This window comes from Salvelinus fontinalis, chromosome 7 (genome assembly GCF_029448725.1).
Source record: "Salvelinus fontinalis isolate EN_2023a chromosome 7, ASM2944872v1, whole genome shotgun sequence".
In the NCBI taxonomy this organism is placed as follows: domain Eukaryota; kingdom Metazoa; phylum Chordata; class Actinopteri; order Salmoniformes; family Salmonidae; genus Salvelinus; species Salvelinus fontinalis.
Genome location: NC_074671.1, coordinates 2367551 through 2387602, shown reverse-complemented (window position 1 = coordinate 2387602; position 20052 = coordinate 2367551). Strand labels below are relative to the sequence as shown.

Sequence of the window (20052 nt, the reverse complement as noted above, 5' to 3'; positions counted from 1 at the left end):
TTCCAGGTCAGTTATCATGATGTTCTGTATCAACAGCAGTGTTCCAGGTCAGTTATCATGATGTTCTGTATCAACAGCAGTGTTCCAGGTCAGTTATCATGATGTTCTGTATCAACAGCAGTGTTCCAGATTAGTTATCATGATGTTCTGTATCAACAACAGTGTTCCAGGTCAGTTATCATGATGTTCTGTATTCAACAGCAGTGTTCCAGGTCAGTTATCATGATGTTCTGTATCAACAGCAGTGTTCCAGATCAGTTATCATGATGTTCTGTATCAACAGCAGTGTTCCAGGTCAGTTATCATGATGTTCTGTATCAACAGCAGTGTTCCAGGTCAGTTATCATGATGTTCTGTATCAACAGCAGTGTTCCAGGTCAGTTATCATGATGTTCTGTATTCAACAGGTCAGTTATCATGATGTTCTGTATCAACAGCAGTGTTCCAGGTCAGTTATCATGATGTTCTGTATCTACAGTAGTGTTCCAGGTCAGTTATCATGATGTTCTGTATTCAACAGCAGTGTTCCAGGTCAGTTATCATGATGTTCTGTATCTACAGCAGTGTTCCAGGTCAGTTATCATGATGTTCTGTATTCAACAGCAGTGTTCCAGGTCAGTTATCATGATGTTCTGTATCTACAGCAGTGTTCCAGGTCAGTTATCATGATGTTCTGTATCAACAGTAGTGTTCCAGGTCAGTTATCATGATGTTCTGTATTCAACAACAGTGTTCCAGGTCAGGTATCATGATGTTCTGTATCAACAGCAGTGTTCCAGGTCAGTTATCATGATGTTCTGTATCAACAGCAGTGTTCCAGGTCAGTTATCATGATGTTCTGTATTCAACAGGTCAGTTATCATGATGTTCTGTATCAACAGCAGTGTTCCAGGTCAGGTATCATGATGTTCTGTATCAACAGCAGTGTTCCAGGTCAGTTATCATGATGTTCTGTATTCAACAGCAGTGTTCCAGGTCAGTTATCATGATGTTCTGTATCAACAGCAGTGTTCCAGGTCAGTTATCATGATGTTCTGTATCAACAGCAGTGTTCCAGGTCAGTTATCATGATGTTCTGTATCAACAGCAGTGTTCCAGGTCAGTTATCATGATGTTCTGTATCAACAGCAGTGTTCCAGGTCAGTTATCATGATGTTCTGTATCAACAGCAGTGTTCCAGGTCAGTTATCATGATGTTCTGTATCAACAGCAGTGTTCCAGGTCAGGTATCATGATGTTCTGTATCAACAGGTCAGTTATCATGATGTTCTGTATCAACAGCAGTGTTCCAGGTCAGTTATCATGATGTTCTGTATCAGCAGTGTTCCAGGTCAGTTATCATGATGTTCCAGGTCAGTTATCATGATGTTCTGTATCAACAGCAGTGTTCCAGGTCAGTTATCATGATGTTCTGTATTCAACAGCAGTGTTCCAGGTCAGTTATCATGATGTTCTGTATCAACAGCAGTGTTCCAGGTCAGTTATCATGATGTTCTGTATCAACAGTAGTGTTCCAGGTCATTTATCATGACGTTCTGTATTCAACAGCAGTGTTCCAGGTCAGGTATCATGATGTTCTGTATTCAACAGCAGTGTTCCAGGTCAGTTATCATGATGTTCTGTATCAACAGGTCAGTTATCATGATGTTCTGTATCAACAGGTCAGTTATCATGATGTTCTGTATCAACAGGTCAGTTATCATGATGTTCTGTATCAACAGGTCAGTTATCATGATGTTCTGTATCAACAGCAGTGTTCCAGGTCAGTTATCATGATGTTCTGTATCAACAGCAGTGTTCCAGGTCAGTTATCATGATGTTCTGTATCAACAGCAGTGTTCCAGGTCAGTTATCATGATGTTCTGTATCAACAGCAGTGTTCCAGGTCAGTTATCATGATGTTCTGTATTCAACAGCAGTGTTCCAGGTCAGTTATCATGATGTTCTGTATCAACAGGTCAGTTATCATGATGTTCTGTATCAACAGGTCAGTTATCATGATGTTCTGTATCAACAGTAGTGTTCCAGGTCAGTTATCATGATGTTCTGTATCAACAGCAGTGTTCCAGGTCAGTTATCATGATGTTCTGTATCAACAGCAGTGTTCCAGGTCAGTGATCATGATGTTCTGTATCAACAGCAGTGTTCCAGGTCAGTTATCATGATGTTCTGTATCAACAGCAGTGTTCCAGGTCAGTTATCATGATGTTCTGTGTCAACACCAGTGTTCCAGGTCAGTTATCATGATGTTCTGTATTCAACAGGTCAGTTATCATGATGTTCTGTATCAACAGGTCAGTTATCATGAGGTTCTGTATCAACAGCAGTGTTCCAGGTCAGTTATCATGATGTTCTGTATTCAACAGGTCAGTTATCATGATGTTCTGTATTCAACAGGTCAGTTATCATGATGTTCTGTATCAACAGGTCAGTTATCATGAGGTTCTGTATCAACAGCAGTGTTCCAGGTCAGTTATCATGATGTTCTGTATTCAACAGGTCAGTTATCATGATGTTCTGTATCAACAGGTCAGTTATCATGATGTTCTGTATTCAACAGGTCAGTTATCATGATGTTCTGTATCAACAGGTCAGTTATCATGAGGTTCTGTATTCAACAGCAGTGTTCCAGGTCAGTTATCATGATCTTTCTATCCCATATACAGCATATAGACCTTCTTTTTTTGGACACAAAAACAAGTAAATGAATTGAAATGCCTTTTAATAGGGCTCGTAATCACAAATGTAATCCTCCACTGACTGCATACAGTTCTAGTCTTCTCAGGAACATACTGTCTATGTTGGAATCGTGATGCATTATCTGTCTGAGTCACAACAGAGGACTCACACACAGCTCTGCAGATGTCAGGCCCCAAACCCCCATGGGAACTGACACATCACAATGGATAACGTGGCCTTCGTTAGCCAATACAGAAAGACCCGGGACAATCTCCCTGCTCATAGGCTTTTGGTTTAATCATTTTAATCTACCAACCAATCATCTCCCACAATACCTTCCCCCTAACCCTTCCCACGTATAACAGTCATGTGATTCACCCAAAAATTTAAATGACAAACACTTTACTCATTAGGTCACTCGAATAGAATTCTGTGGTCACTCCCACTAAGGCCAGTTTTGGAATGGTTGTTAACCCAGGATGAAAAGCATTGTGCCTGGCGATGAGGATAGAGTAGGACAAAACAACATGGAGACAGCACCAAGTTATCTTGTGCCTGGCGATGAGCATAGAGTAGGACAAAACAACATGGAGACAGCACCAAGTTATCTTGTGCCTGGCGATGAGGATAGAGTAGGACAAAACAACATGGAGACAGCACCAAGTTATCTTGTGCCTGGCGATGAGGATAGAGTAGGACAAAACAACATGGAGGCAGCACCAAGTTATCTTGTGCCTGGCGATGAGGATAGAGTAGGACAAAACAACATGGAGGCAGCACCAAGTTATCTTGTGCCTGGCGATGAGGATAGAGTAGGACAAAACAACATGGAGGCAGCACCAAGTTATCTTGTGCCTGGCGATGAGGATAGAGTAGGACAAAACAACATGGAGGCAGCACCAAGTTATCTGCTATCAACATCAGAGATGTTATTACATCTGGCTTCAGCCCAGACATATCTGTCCTAGTCCACCTCAGGGTGTACCTGATACAGTATCTAAAGGCAAATTAATTTTACAGTTTCAGTAAACCTTCCTAGCAGATACAAAGTCATTTATATTCAGAGGCAGCTTTGACAAATATTTAACTCTGAAGAACAATCAGAAAGTTGGAGGTGATATTGAACAATCCTGTGCGTTTCAGCATCCATTATACATCCGTAAGACTGCGTTTCAGGATCATCAAATCAAATCAAATTTATTTTATATAGCCCTTCGTACATCAGCTGATATCTCAAAGTGCTGTACAGAAACCCAGCCTAAAACCCCAAACAGCAAGCAATGCAGGTGTAGAAGCACGGTGGCTAGGAAAAACTCCCTATGAAGGCCAAAACTTAGGAAGAAACCTAGAGAGGAACCAGGTTATGAGGGGTGGCCAGTCCTCTTCTGGCTGTGCCGGGTGGAGATTATAACAGAACATGGCCAAGATGTTCAAAATGTTCATAAATGACAAGCATGGTCAAATAATAATCAGGAATATTTGTCAGTTTGCTTTTCATAGCCGATCATTAAGAGTTGAAAAACAACAGGTCTGGGACAGGTAGGGGTTCCATAACCGCAGGCAGAACAGCTGAAACTGGAACAGCAGCAAGGCCAGGTGGACTGGGGACAGCAAGGTGTCATCATGCCCGTTAGTCCTGACGTATGGTCCTAGGGCTCAGGTCCTCCGAGAGAGAGAAAGAAAGAGAGAAGGAGAGAATTAGAGAGAGCATACTTAAATTCACACAGGACACTGGATAAGACAGGAGAAGTACTCCAGATATAACCAACTGACCCCAGCCCCCCGACACATAAACTACTGCAGCATAAATACTGGAGGCTGAGACAGGAGGGGTCAGGAGACACTGTGGCCCCATCCGAAGGATCTATCTGTAAAGCTGTGTGTTTCAGGATCTATCTATACATCCGTAAGGCTGTGTGTTTCAGGATCTATCTATACATCCGTAAGGCTGTGTGTTTCAGGATCTATCTATACATCCGTAAGGCTGTGTGTTTCAGGATCTATCTCTACATCCGTAAGGCTGTGTGTTTCAGGATCTATCTATACATCTGTAAGGCTGTGTGTTTCAGGATCTATCTATACATCTGTAAGCCTGTGTGTTTCAGGATCTATCTATACATCCGTAAGGCTGTGTGTTTCAGGATCTATCTATACATCCGTAAGGCTGTGTGTTTCAGGATCTATCTATACATCTGTAAGGCTGTGTGTTTCAGGATCTATCTCTACATCTGTAAGGCTGTGTGTTTCAGGATCTATCTATACATCCGTAAGGCTGTGTGTTTCAGGATCTATCTATACATCTGTAAGGTTGTGTGTTTCAGGATCTATCTCTACATCTGTAAGGCTGTGTGTTTCAGGATCTATCTATACATCTGTAAGGCTGTGTGTTTCAGGATCTATCTCTACATCTGTAAGGCTGTGTGTTTCAGGATCTATCTATACATCTGTAAGGCTGTGTGTTTCAGGATCTATCTCTACATCTGTAAGGCTGTGTGTTTCAGGATCTATCTCTACATCTGTAAGGCTGTGTGTTTCAGGATCTATCTGTAAGGCTGTGTGTTTCAGGATCTATCTCTACATCTGTAAGGCTGAGTGTTTCAGGATCTATCTGTAAGGCTGTGTGTTTCAGGATCTATCTATACATCTGTAAGGCTGTGTGTTTCAGGATCTATCTATACATCCGTAAGGCTGTGTGTTTCAGGATCTATCTGTAAGGCTGAGTGTTTCAGGATCTATCTCTACATCTGTAAGGCTGTGTGTTTCAGGATCTATCTATACATCTGTAAGGCTGTGTGTTTCAGGATCTATCTATACATCTGTAAGGCTGTGTGTTTCAGGATCTATCTCTACATCTGTAAGGCTGTGTGTTTCAGGATCTAGCTATACATCTGTAAGGCTGTGCGTTTCAGAATCTATCTATACATCTGTAAGGCAAACCTATTCAGCAGTAACATGACGACCAACCCTGAATACAGCAGTAACATGACGACCAGGACAGGTACAGGATGGCAACAACAACTACCCGAGTTACACCAGGAACACACAATCCCTCCATCAGTGCTCAGACTGTCCGCAATAGGCTGAGAGAGGCTGGACTGAGGGCTTGTAGGCCTGTTGTAAGGCAGGTCCTCAACAGGCATCACCGGCAACAACTTCGCCTATAGTCACCAACCCACTGTCGCAGGACCTGTACTCTGGAGCGGGATCGATTTGGAGGTGGAGGGTCCGTCATGGTCTGGGGCGGTGTGTCACAGCATCATCGGACTGAGCTTGTTGTCATTGCAGGCAATCTCAACGCTGTGCGTTACAGGGAAGACATCCTCCTCCCTCATGTGGTACCCTTCCTGCAGGCTCATCCTGACATGACCCTCCAGCATGACAATGCCACCAGCCATACTGCTCGTTCTGTTCGTGATTTCCTGCAAGACATGAATGTCAGTGTTCTGCCATGGTCAGCGAAGAGCCCGGATCTCAATCCCATTGAGCACGTCTGGGACCTGTTGGATCGGAGGGTGAGGGCTAGGGCCATTCCCCCCAGAAATGTCCGGGAACTTGCAGGTGCCTTGGTGGAAGAGTTGGGGTAACATCTCTAAGCAGGAATGGGCAAATCTGGTGCAGTTCATGAGGAGATGCACTGCAGTACTTAATGCAGCTGGTGGCCACACCAGATACTGACTGTTACTTTTGATTTTGATCCCCCCTTTGTTCAGGGACACATTATTCCATTTATGTTAGTCACATGTCTGTGGAACTTGTTCAGTTTATGAATCTTATGTTCATACAAATATTTACACATGTTAAGTTTGCTGAAAATAAACGCAGTTGACAGTGAGAGGACGTTTCTTTTTTTTGCTGAGTTTACGTTCACCGTGAAGCACTGTTTGAGTTAAGATGAATCACGCGACGCATCCTATTCCCTACATAGTGCACTACTTTTGACCAGACCCCTATGGGCCCCGGTCAAACGTACTGCACTATATAGGGAATATGGTGCAATTTGGGACGCTGAATTATCATCCGATTAAAAATGGCACCGACAGAGGAGGCTGCCTTGCTTCTAGCTCTTAGGAAACTTTGAAGTTTTTTTTTAAATGTATTATTTCTTACATTAATTAGCCCAGAAAATGTTTTGTGTTATTACGTACAGCCAGGAAGAACTATTGGATGTCAGAGCAGTGGTAACTCGCCAGCATCACGACCAGGAATACGACTTTCCCGAAGTGGATCCTTTGTTCACACCCACCAGGGGAATTTAATTAATTCCAGCGGCCGACCCAAAACAACACCGGCAGAGGAGAGGTACTCGGAGTGGTCTTCTAGTCTGACTTAGGAGGCGTGCACACCACCCACCGCTTCCGAGTATATTACTCGCTAATGTTTAGTCGCTAATCGCTAATGTTCAGTCTCTGGATAATAAAGTTGAGGTTTTCTTTCCAGAGAGACATCAGGGTTTGTAACATACTCTTGTTTCATGGAAACATGGCTTTCGGGATATACTGAGAGAATCACCTGCTTGAAATTCAAATGATCTCTAACTACTTCTAGAAGGTGCCAATAATATTGTCCGGGCTCTTTTAGGATTTCTTTGTGGAATTAGCTAAGATTTAGTAAATTATTCTGTTTTGAGGGGGGGGGGGGTGTTCAACTGCACACCGAAGACATACATATGTGGATACCAAAAAAATTCTGGAAGAAATGGTGAATTATTTAAAAAAAGTGCAAGTTGCCATCGATTGTATATAGACTTGATATCATTGGTCACTTTAATAAATGGAAAACTAGCCACTTTAATAATGTTTGCATATCTTGCATTACTCATCTCATATGTATATACTGTATTCTATTCTACTGTATCTTATTCTATGCCACTCTGACATTGCTCGTCCATATATTTATATATTCTTAAATCTATTCCTTTACTTAGATTTGTGTGTATTAGGTAGTTGTTAGGGAATTGTTAGGTTACTTGTTAGATATTACCGCACTGACGGAACTAGAAGCACAAGCATTTAACTACACTAACAATAACATCTGCTAACCATGTGTATGTGACCAATACAATTGGATTTGAGCTACAGTTTAAGGTCACTTGATAATTTAGCATTTCATATTTTCCATTGACTGAGATACACATCAAAATGTTACTCAAGTCTTGATAGGAAAAGTGATCTGTTTAGATGGAAGAGGAAGTTTTGAGAAGAGATGGAACAGGAATCACTTCAACATCTCTACCAGATCAAAACCGTACGTACATGCAAAGCTGTAATCAGATAACACACTGCTATGACAGGCTGGAGGGGGACCAGTCACATCACTGCTACAGGTGAGACATATTCAGGTAACACCGTCCACCCGGCTCTATAGTGCTGGTGCAGAAAATCTGTTCAGAACAGAACCGGTCCTCTGACCCGTAACCTCAACTACAGACAGATAGGAAAGCAGAGATCCACACAGAATCTCTCCTCAGTCAATGGTAACATTATATATGAGCCGACACAGAATCTCTCTCTCCTCAGTCAATGGTAACATTATATATGAGCCGACACAGAATCTCTCTCTCCTCAGTCAATGGTAACATTATATATGAGCCGACACAGAATCTCTCTCTCCTCAGTCAATGGTAACATTATATATGAGCCGACACAGAATCTCTCTCCTCAGTCAATGGTAACATTATATATGAGCCGACACAGAATCTCTCTCCTCAGTCAATGGTAACATTATATATGAGCCGACACAGTATCTCTCTCCTCAGTCAATGGTGACATTATATATGAGCCGACACAGTATCTCTCTCCTCAGTCAATGGTAACATTATATATGAGCCGACACAGAATCTCTCCTCAGTCAATGGTAACATTATATATGAGCCGACACAGAATCTCTCCTCAGTCAATGGTAACATTATATCAGTACAATATCCTAAATACATCAAATGACGAGGATGAAATGAAACCCTGGTCATTTAAACATTTTTATTCAGGTTGAGCAGTAAATTAGCAGGACTGTGGATTATTGTCCACAACTTATGTTGTACGACGTTGAGAGAGATAAAAAACAGACAAAAATACAAGTGTAGCTGTGAAATGTTCAGCTAGGCTAGATTCTGGATCCTCAACGAAAGGCCACATAGTCGCGGGAGGAAGGGGCGATGAAGGGGCGAGGAAGGGGCGACGAAGGGGCGACGAGGGGGCGATGAGGGGGCGATGAAGGGGCGACGAAGGGGCGACGAGGGGGCGATGAGGGGGCGATGAAGGGGCGATGAAGGGGCGATGAGGGGGCGATGAGGGGGCGATGAGGGGGCGATGAGGGGGCGATGAAGGGGCGACGAAGGGGCGACGAAGGGGCGACGAAGGGGCGATGAGGGGCGATGAGGGGGCGATGAGGGGGCGAGGAAGGGGCGATGAGGGGGCGATGAAGGGGCGAGGAAGGGGCGATGAGGGGGCGATGAAGGGGCGAGGAAGGGGCGATGAGGGGGCGATGAGGGGGCGAGGAAGGGGCGATGAGGGGGCGATGAAGGGGCGATGAGGGGGCGATGAGGGGGCGAGGAAGGGGCGATGAAGGGGCGAGGAAGGGGCTGCAGCATCTGCTGATAAAAATATTTATATTTATTGAACTAGGCCTTTATTACTAATCACTTGGCAGCATCCCTCGTCGACCGCACCCCCAACCTAAAACATTGCTCACTGGTGACTGGTTGTGATTGGGTATGTTTGGGCAGAATAAAAAAACATCACATTTTAAGAAATAAACTATATATATATTTTATTCACAACTAAACGTATACTGGAAAAAATATAAACGCTACATGCAACAATTTCAAAAGATTTTACTGAGTTACAGATCATATGAGGAAATATGTCAATTGGAAAACATTCACGAGGCCCTAATCTATGGATTTCACATGATTGGGCCGGGGCGGGCCGGGGCGGGCCGGGGCGCAGCCATGGGTAGAGACGCCGGATGTGGGCTAGTGTGGTTACACGTGGTCTGCGGTTGTGAGGCCAGTTGGACGTACTTACAAATACTCTAAAACTACATTGGAGGTGGAATATGGTAGCAATTATCTTGCAACAGCTCTGGTGGATATTCCTGCAGTCAGCATGCCAACTGCACGCGCCCTTAATACTTGTGGCATTGTGTTGTTTGACAAAATGGCACATTTTAGAGTGTGGCTTTTCATTGCCCCCAGCACAAGGTGCACCTGTGTAATGATCATGCTTCTTGATATGCCACACCTGTCAGGTGGATGGATTATCTTGGCAAATGAGAAATTCTCACTAACAGGAATGTGCACAAACATTTTGAGAAATAAGCTTTTTGTGCATATGGAATATTTTTTGGGATCTTTTATTTCAGCTCATGAAACATGTAATCAACACTTTACATGTTGCGTTTATATTTTTGTTCAGTATAGATTTAGTAGATGGCATAATGACCTAGAAGACCTAAACACATGATCCACCTACAGGTCTGACAGAATCCAGAATGTCCTTTTTCCCCTCTCTCCATTCCCTTCTTCTTCTCTCTCTCCATTCCCTTCTTCTTCTCTCTCTCCATTCCCTTCTTCTTCTCTCTCTCCATTCCCTTCTTCTTCTCTCTCTCCCCTTCCTTCTTCTTCTCTCTCTCCCCTTCCTTCTTCTTCTCTCTCTCCCCTTCCTTCTTCTTCTCTCTCTCTCTCTCCTCTTCCTTCTTGCTCACAGCTCCTGGCACATAAGCAGTCCTAGTGATGTGAAGTCTCCAGTCTTTCATTGTGAGTGTATGTACTGTTTGTTTCCCTCCGTGTGTTTGTCAGTGTGTGTGTGTGTGTGTGTGTGTGTGTGTGTGTGTGTGTGTGTGTGTGTGTGTGTGTGTGTGTGTGATCAAGAGGCAGCCAGGGCCTTCACCAGGTAGAGCTTGTCTCCCTGCTCGCTGGTGAAGATGGGAGCCTTCTTGTAGTGGTCCACCAAGTCCTCCAGAGAACTGAACTGCCTCTGGCCAATGCAATACACAACATCCTTCAACTGAACCTTAAAATGCTTGTTCTTCCCCTGGGCCTTCAGGGAGATGGAGAAATCATTGGGCTGGAGGGAGGGAGAGAGAGACAGAGACAGAGAGAGAGAGAGAGAGAAAAAGAGAGAGAGAGAGAGAGAGAGAGAAAAAGAGAGAGAGAGAGAGAGAGAGAGAGAGAGAGAGAGAGAGAGAGAGAGACAGAGAGAGAGAGAGACAGAGAGACAGAGAGACAGAGAGACAGAGAGAGAGAGAGAGACAGAGAGAGAGAGAGAGACAGAGAGACAGAGAGACAGAGAGAGAGAGAGAGAGACAGAGAGACAGAGAGAGAGAGAGACAGAGAGAGAGAGAGACAGAGAGAGAGAGAGAGAGAGAGACAGAGAGAGACAGAGAGAGAGACAGAGAGAGAGAGAGAGAGAGACAGAGAGAGAGAGAGAGAGACAGAGAGAGAGAGAGAGAGAGAGAGAGAGACAGAGAGACAGAGAGACAGAGAGACAGAGAGACAGAGAGACAGAGAGACAGAGAGAGAGAGACAGAGAGAGAGAGAGAGACAGAGAGAGAGACAGAGACAGAGAGAGACAGAGAGAGAGAGAGAGAGAGAGACAGAGAGAGAGAGAGAGAGACAGAGAGAGACAGAGAGAGAGAGAGAGAGACAGAGAGAGAGAGACAGAGAGAGAGACAGAGAGAGAGAGACAGAGAGAGAGAGACAGAGAGAGAGAGAGAGAGAGAGAGAGACAGAGAGAGAGAGACAGAGAGAGAGAGACAGAGAGAGACAGAGAGAGAGACAGAGAGAGAGAGAGAGAGACAGAGAGAGAGAGAGAGTAGGGGAGAGAGAGAGAGAGAGAGAGAGAGAGAGAGAGAGACAGAGACAGAGAGAGAGAGAGAGAGAGAGAGAGAGAGAGACAGAGACAGAGAGAGACAGAGAGAGAGAGAGACAGACAGAGAGAGAAATACAGAGAAAGGTCAATACAAGCTGTAAACTGAGCAGACAGTAAAAATAGCCCTATTTATCTCACGACAGATTCTACTACTTGTGACTGTAGGGCATTTTCATCTAAAAATGGACCAATGAGCACCAACAGTTTCAAGTTGAATTAGTCGTATGGTATACACCGTCCAATGAAATGCTTACTGACAGGTTCCTCCTCGACAGGCTGAGTGCTACATCACTGTTTATAACTATAAGTTTAATATAATAACTCTAAGACGTGTCAAATAAATTATGTTCAGCTCAGGGCATTTGGTTTGTTAACTTGCTAGATGTCAAGATAAAGCTCATTGGTTACAGCAGAGACTAATATACACTGCTCAAAAAAATAAAGGGAACACTTAAACAACACAATGTAACTCCAAGTCAATCACACTTCTGTGAAATCAAACTGTCCACTTAGGAAGCAACACTGATTGACAATAAATTTCACATGCTGTTGAGCAAATGGAATAGACAAAAGGTGGAAATTATAGGCAATTAGCAAGACACCCCCCAAAACAGGAGTGATTCTGCAGGTGGTGACCACAGACCACTTCTCAGTTCCTATGCTTCCTGGCTGATGTTTTGGTCACTTTGAATGCTGGCGGTGCTCTCACTCTAGTGGTAGCATGAGACGGAGTCTACAACCCACACAAGTGGCTCAGGTAGTGCAGCTCATCCAGGATGGCACGTCAATGCGAGCTGTGGCAAGAAGGTTTGCTGTGTCTGTCAGCGTAGTGTCCAGAGCATGGAGGCGCTACCAGGAGACAGGCCAGTACATCAGGAGACGTGAAGGAGGCCGTAGGAGGGCAACAACCCAGCAGCAGGACCGCTACCTCCGCCTTTGTGCAAGGAGGTGCACTGCCAGAGCCCTGCAAAATGACCAGGCTGTAGAACGGCCTCACTGACGAGTGACTTTCAACGTGATACAGAATGCCACCTTTCCAACACGTGAGTTCGTAAAATATCTGCCCTGCTCCGGAAACGTCTAGGAGCAACAATGGATCAACCGCAACGTAGTAGACCAAACAAGCTCATAGAACAGGACCGCCGAGTGCTGAAGCGCGTAATAATGTGTCCTCGGTAGCACTACTCAGTACCGAGGTCCAAACTGCCTCTGGAAGCAACATTATCACAACAACTGTTCATCGGGAGCTTCATGAAATGGGTTTCCGTGGCCGAGCAGCCGCACACAAGCCTAAGATCACCATGCTCAATACCAAGCGTCGGCTGGAGTGGTGTGAAGCTCGTCGCCATTGGACTCTGGAGCAGTGGAAACGCTTTCTCTGGAGTGATGAATCATGCTTCACCATCTGGCAGTCCGACAGATGAATCTGGGTTTGGCAGATGCCAGAAGAACGCTACCTGACCGAATGCATAGTGCCAACTGTAAAGTTTGGTGGAGGAGGAATAATGGTCTGGGGCTGTTTTTCATGGTTCGGGCCCCTTAGTTCCAGTGAAGGGAAATCTTAACGCTACAGCATACAATGACATTAAAGACGATTCTGTGCTTCCAACTTTGTGGCAAAAGTTTGGGGAACGCCATTTCCTGTTTCAGCATGACAATAGCCCCGTGCACAAGGCAAGGTCCATATAGAAATGGTTTGTCGAGATCGGTGTGGAAGAACTTGAATGGCCTGCACAGAGTCCTGACCTCAACCCCGTCGAATACCTTTGGAATGAATTGGAATGAATTGGAATGCTGACTGCGAGCCAGGCCTAATCGCACAACATCAGTGCCCGACCTCACTAATGTTCTCGTGGCTGAATGGAAGCAAGTCCCTGCAGCAATGTTCCATCATCTAGTGGAAAGTCTTCCCAGAAGAATGGAGGCTGTTACAGCAGCAATGTTCCAACATCTAGTGGAAAGCCTTCCCAGAAGAGTGGAGGCTGTTATAGCAGCAATGTTCCATCATCTAGTGGAAAGCCTTCCCAGAAGAGTGGAGGCTGTTACAGCAGCAATGTTCCAACATCTAGTGGAAAGCCTTCCCAGAAGAGTGGAGGCTGTTATAGCAGCAATGTTCCATCATCTAGTGGAAAGCCTTCCCAGAAGAGTGGAGGCTGTTACAGCAGCAATGTTCCAACATCTAGTGGGAAGCCTTCCCAGAAGAGTGGAGGCTGTTATAGCAGCAATGTTCCAACATCTAGTGGAAAGCCTTCCCAGAAGAGTGGAGGCTGTATAGACCACCCCCTGTATAGACCACCCCCTGTATAGACCACCCCCTGTATAGACCACCCCCTGTATAGACCAGCGCCTGCATAGACCACCCCCTGTATAGACCACCGCCTGTATAGACCACCCCCTCTATAGACCAGCCCTGTATAGACCACCCCCTGTATAGACCACCCCCTGTATAGACCACCCCCTGTATAGACCACCCCCTGTATAGACCACCGCCTGTATAGACTGTATAGACCAACGCCTGTATAGACCACCGCCTGTATAGACTGTATAGACCACCCCCTGTATAGACCACCCCCTGTATAGATCACCCCCTGTATAGATCACCCCCTGTATAGATCACCCCCTGTATAGACCACCCCCTGTATAGACCACCCCCTCTATAGACCACCCCCTCTATAGACCACCCCCTCTATAGACCACCCCCTCTATAGACCACCCCCTCTATAGACCACCCCCTGTATAGACCACCCCCTGTATAGACCACCCCCTGTATAGACCACCCCCTGTATAGACCACCGCCTGTATAGACCACCCCCTGTATAGACCACCCCCTGTATAGACCACCGCCTGTATAGACCACCGCCTGTATAGACTGTATAGACCACCGCCTGTATAGACTGTATAGACCACCCCCTGTATAGACCACCGCCTGTATAGACTGTATAGACCACCGCCTGTATAGACCACCGCCTGTATAGACCACCGCCTGTATAGACCACCGCCTGTATAGACCACCGCCTGTATAGACCACCGCCTGTATAGACTGTATAGACCACCCCTGTATAGACCACCCCTGTATAGACCACCCCCTGTATAGACCACCGCCTGTATAGACCACCCCCTGTATAGACCACTGCCTGTATAGACTGTATAGACCACCCCTGTATAGACCACCCCCTGTATAGACCACTGCCTGTATAGACTGTATAGACCACCCCCTGTATAGACTGTATAGACCACCGCCTGTATAGACCACCGCCTGTATAGACCACCGCCTGTATAGACCACCGCCTGTATAGACCACCGCCTGTATAGACCACCCCCTGTATAGACCACCCCCTGTATAGACCACCGCCTGTATAGACCACCCCCTCTATAGACCAGCCCTGTATAGACCACCCCCTGTATAGACCACCCCCTGTATAGACCACCCCCTGTATAGACCACCCCCTGTATAGACCACCGCCTGTATAGACTGTATAGACCAACGCCTGTATAGACCACCGCCTGTATAGACTGTATAGACCAACGCCTGTATAGACCACCGCCTGTATAGACTGTATAGACCACCCCCTGTATAGACCACCCCCTGTATAGATCACCCCCTGTATAGATCACCCCCTGTATAGATCACCCCCTGTATAGATCACCCCCTGTATAGATCACCCCCTGTATAGACCACCCCCTGTATAGACCACCCCCTGTATAGACCACCCCCTCTATAGACCACCCCCTCTATAGACCACCCCCTCTATAGACCACCCCCTCTATAGACCACCGCCTGTATAGACCACCCCCTGTATAGACCACCCCCTGTATAGACCACCCCCTGTATAGACCACCCCCTGTATAGACCACCCCCTGTATAGACCACCGCCTGTATAGACCACCGCCTGTATAGACTGTATAGACCACCGCCTGTATAGACTGTATAGACCACCCCCTGTATAGACCACCGCCTGTATAGACTGTATAGACCACCGCCTGTATAGACCACCGCCTGTATAGACCACCGCCTGTATAGACCACCGCCTGTATAGACCACCGCCTGTATAGACTGTATAGACCACCCCTGTATAGACCACCCCTGTATAGACCACCCCCTGTATAGACCACCGCCTGTATAGACCACCCCCTGTATAGACCACTGCCTGTATAGACTGTATAGACCACCCCTGTATAGACCACCCCCTGTATAGACCACTGCCTGTATAGACTGTATAGACCACCCCCTGTATAGACTGTATAGACCACCGCCTGTATAGACCACCGCCTGTATAGACCACCGCCTGTATAGACCACCGCCTGTATAGACCACCGCCTGTATAGACCACCCCCTGTATAGACCACCCCCTGTATAGACCACCCCCTGTATAGACCACCCCCTGTATAGACTGTATAGACCACCCCCTGTATAGACCACCGCCTGTATAGATCACCCCCTGTATAGACCACCGCCTGTATAGACCACCGCATTGACTCCCCGTCTAAATAAAGACACCTTGGATCTGATCTCGCCAGCCTGGTCCCAGATCCGATCTCGCCAGCCTGGTCCCAGATCCGATCCTGCCAGCCTGGTCCCAGATCCGATCTCGCCAGCCTGGTCCCAGATCCGATCTCGCCAGCCTGGTCCCAGATCCGATCTCGCCAGCCTGGTCCCAGATCCGATCTCGCCAGCCTGGTCCCAGATCCGATCTCGCCAGCCTGGTCCCAGATCCGATCTCGCCAGCCTGGTCCCAGATCCGATCTCGCCAGCCTGGTCCCAGATCCGATCTCGCCAGCCTGGTCCCAGATCCGATCTCGCCAGCCTGGTCCCAGATCCGATCTCGCCAGCCTGGTCCCAGATCCGATCTCGCCAGCCTGGTCCCAGATCCGATCTCGCCAGCCTGGTCCCAGATCCGATCTCGCCAGCCTGGTCCCAGATCCGATCTCGCCAGCCTGGTCCCAGATCCGATCTCGCCAGCCTGGTCCCAGATCCGATCTCGCCAGCCTGGTCCCAGATCCGATCTCGCCAGCCTGGTCCCAGATCCGATCTCGCCAGCCTGGTCCCAGATCCGATCTCGCCAGCCTGGTCCCAGATCCGATCTCGCCAGCCTGGTCCCAGATCCGATCTCGCCAGCCTGGTCCCAGATCCGATCTCGCCAGCCTGGTCCCAGATCCGATCTCGCCAGCCTGGTCCCAGATCCGATCTCGCCAGCCTGGTCCCAGATCTGATCTCTCCAGCCTGGTCCCAGATCTGATCTCTCCAGCCTGGTCCCAGATCTGATCTCTCCAGCCTGGTCCCAGATCTGATCTCTCCAGCCTGGTCCCAGATCTGATCTCTCCAGCCTGGTCCCAGATCTGATCTCTCCAGCCTGGTCCCAGATCTGATCTCTCCAGCCTGGTCCCAGATCTGATCTCTCCAGCCTGGTCCCAGATCTGATCTCTCCAGCCTGGTCCCAGATCTGATCTCTCCAGCCTGGTCCCAGATCTGATCTCTCCAGCCTGGTCCCAGATCTGATCTCTCCAGCCTGGTCCCAGATCTGATCTCTCCAGCCTGGTCCCAGATCTGATCTCTCCAGCCTGGTCCCAGATCTGATCTCTCCAGCCTGGTCCCAGATCTGATCTCTCCAGCCTGGTCCCAGATCTGATCTCACCAGCCTGGTCCCAGATCTGATCTCTCCAGCCTGGTCCCAGATCTGATCTCTCCAGCCTGGTCCCAGATCTGATCTCTCCAGCCTGGTCCCAGATCTGATCTCTCCAGCCTGGTCCCAGATCTGATCTCTCCAGCCTGGTCCCAGATCTGATCTCTCCAGCCTGGTCCCAGATCTGATCTCTCCAGCCTGGTCCCAGATCTGATCTCTCCAGCCTGGTCCCAGATCTGATCTCTCCAGCCTGGTCCCAGATCTGTTTGTGCTTTTGCCTACGCCACGGTCAAGCCAATTGGCACACCAGTATAATGAGTTGGCAAAAGAGCAGAAAACAGACTGGCAACCAGGCTAGGCTATGGTGGCTGTAATAAAGTGTAGAAATAGATATCAAATAGTCCCAGCTAAAGATGTGTCCGTGGACTTGCGGAAGTCCATATCAGAGTTTGGGATGTAGGTACACACCGATGACCTAGTCTCTGATGAGTAAGTCTCCCTAGCTTATAAACGTCTAAAACCCTGGGCTATATATGAAGGTCAGGACTCACCGATGACTCGGAGTCTCTGATGAGGAAGTCTCCCTAGCTTATAAACGTCTAAAACCCTGGGCTATATATGAAGGTCAGGACTCACCGATGACTCGGAGTCTCTGATGAGGAAGTCTCCCTAGCTTATAAACGTCTAAAACCCTGGGCTATTTTTGAAGGTCAGGACTCACCGATGACTCGGAGTCTCTGATGAGGAAGTCTCCCTCCGCTCCTCTCTGGTTTAGAGCCACCTCTGCCTGATGACGCGTCACCTTGCCATAGTACCACGGCTTCCCCGCAAACCGCCCCACCGTGGCCGGAGAGATGTAGTCACAGTCAGGCGTGGGCGGCCCCGCGGGGCCCGGTGAGGCATTCTGGGTAGTGGAGTCCTGCTGGGGAGGCAGCACATTGACGTAGTTTTTAGGCACTAGTCCCAGCTGTCCGTCTGCTTTACGGCATTTCCACCACTCAGGGTCGTTGTCTGGTTTCTCCACCACCTCCATCACCTCTCCCTTCTCAAAGTTCAGCTCCTCCTCGTTCCCCGAGCTGAACGGGTACAACGCCTGCACCGTGTGGAGTCTCCGGTTCCCGTTAGACGCACTGTGAACCACCGCTGCTAGTTTCTCAGTCAGTGACCCTACCGGGTCCCCTAAACTGTCGCCCCCTCCTCCCCCCGCTGTCCCGTCGGCGTCCTCCGTCACGTAGTTGGAAGGGAACCATCCAGAACGTCCCTGGTACCCCCCACGCCACCAGCCATCGCTACACTTCTCCATGACGATGACGCGTGTACCCTTGACCAACGAGAGCTCGTCCTCGCGCTCGGCGGCGTAGCTGAACTTGACGAGCGCCGGCAGGTTGAGGTCGTACAGGCGCTCGCCGTTGTCGGAGCACGTGTCGGCGTCGGCGTTCGAGGCCGTGTCACGCATTCCCGTTTTCCGCTTCACCTTCCCGATGCCTGTTGGGAAACACCAGGTTGTCATGGTTACTGAGAGGGTATTCCGACAGTTATATTATGGTCTGTTAGGACAGGGAGCACCATGAGATATTATAAAAAAGGTGAAACTTGTGTGTGTGTGATATAGCTAATACAATAATAAATAATATATGTAATTTAAGCAGACACTTTTATCCAAAGCGACTTAGTCATGGGTGGCCCAAGCGGGACACAAACACCATACTCTACCAGGTGAGCCACACATGAACACAGTAGTACGTACCTACTACCATCATCGCCAGCAGTGGAGTAAAAACTACCCAGTTGCCATACTTGAGTAAAAGTAAAGATACCTTAATAGAAAACAACTAAAAGTAAAAGTGAAAGTCACCCAGTAAAATATTACTTGAGTAAAAGTCTAAAAGTATTTGGTTTTAAATATAGTTAAATATCAACAATAAATGGAATTTCCCAAATATACTTAAGAATCAAAAGTGAAAGTATATATTATTTCACATTTCTTATATTTCTTTCAGTCTAAGACTTGAGTCTGACATTTTCTGGGCCCTTCCTTTGACACCGCCTGGTATAGAGATGATTGCAGCTGTAGACTTGTTTGAGGATCTGAGAGCCCATGACAAATCTTTTAAGCCTTCTGCGGGGGGGAAGAGTCATTGTTGTGCCCTCTTCACGACTATGTTGGTGTGTGTGTGGACAATGAGAGATCCTTAGTGATGTGGACACCGAGGAACTTGAAGAAGTTCTCGACACACTCCACTACAGCCTTGTCGATGTGAATGGGTTGTGTTCGGCCCTGTAGTCCACAATCAGCTCCTTTGTCTTGCTAACATTGAGGGAGAGGTTGATGAATGGCACCACACGGTCAGGTCTCTGACCTCCTCCATATAGTCGGTCTAATCTTTGTCGGTGATCAGGCCTACCATCGTCGTGTCATCAGCAAACTTAAAACCTGTTTGGGATAGGGGGCAGCATTTTCACTTTTACATGAAATGCGTGCCCAGAGTAAACTGCCTGCTACTCTGTCTCAGATGCTAATATATGCATATTATTAGTATTGTATAAAAACACTCTGAAGTTTCTAAAACTGTTTTAATGATGTCTGTGAGTATAACAGAACTCATATGGCAGGCGAAAACCTGAGAAAAATCCAACCAGGAAGTGGGAAATCTGAGGTTTGTAGTTTTTCAAAGCTTGGCCTACCAATTTGTAAGTCGCTCTGGGTAAGAGCGTCTGCTAAATGACTTAAATGTAAATGTACAGTGTCTATGGGGTTAAGTTGCACTTCCTAAGGCTTCCACTAGATGTCAACCGTCTTTAGAAACTTGTTTCAGGCTTCTGCTATAAAGGAGGGGGGAATGGGAGCTGAATGAGTCAGTGGTCTGGCAGAGTGTCTCAGGCTC

The 20052-nt window shown here is 47.2% G+C and overlaps 1 protein-coding gene across 2 annotated transcripts in view; it reads right to left on the bottom strand.

Annotated features, from left to right (window-relative positions):
* Positions 1-8639: 8639 nt before the first annotated feature.
* LOC129858927 (cytoplasmic protein NCK1-like) overlaps positions 8640-20052 on the bottom strand; it is a 99144-nt gene continuing 87731 nt past the window's right edge. For both annotated transcript variants that reach the window (XM_055928167.1, XM_055928168.1), the window contains 2 exons: positions 17889-18652; positions 8640-10742 (listed from right to left, as the gene is read on the bottom strand). In XM_055928167.1, the coding sequence (XP_055784142.1) occupies positions 10542-10742; positions 17889-18652 (965 nt within the window). In that variant the 3' untranslated portion in view covers positions 8640-10541. The remainder of the gene's footprint in view (positions 10743-17888; positions 18653-20052) is intronic.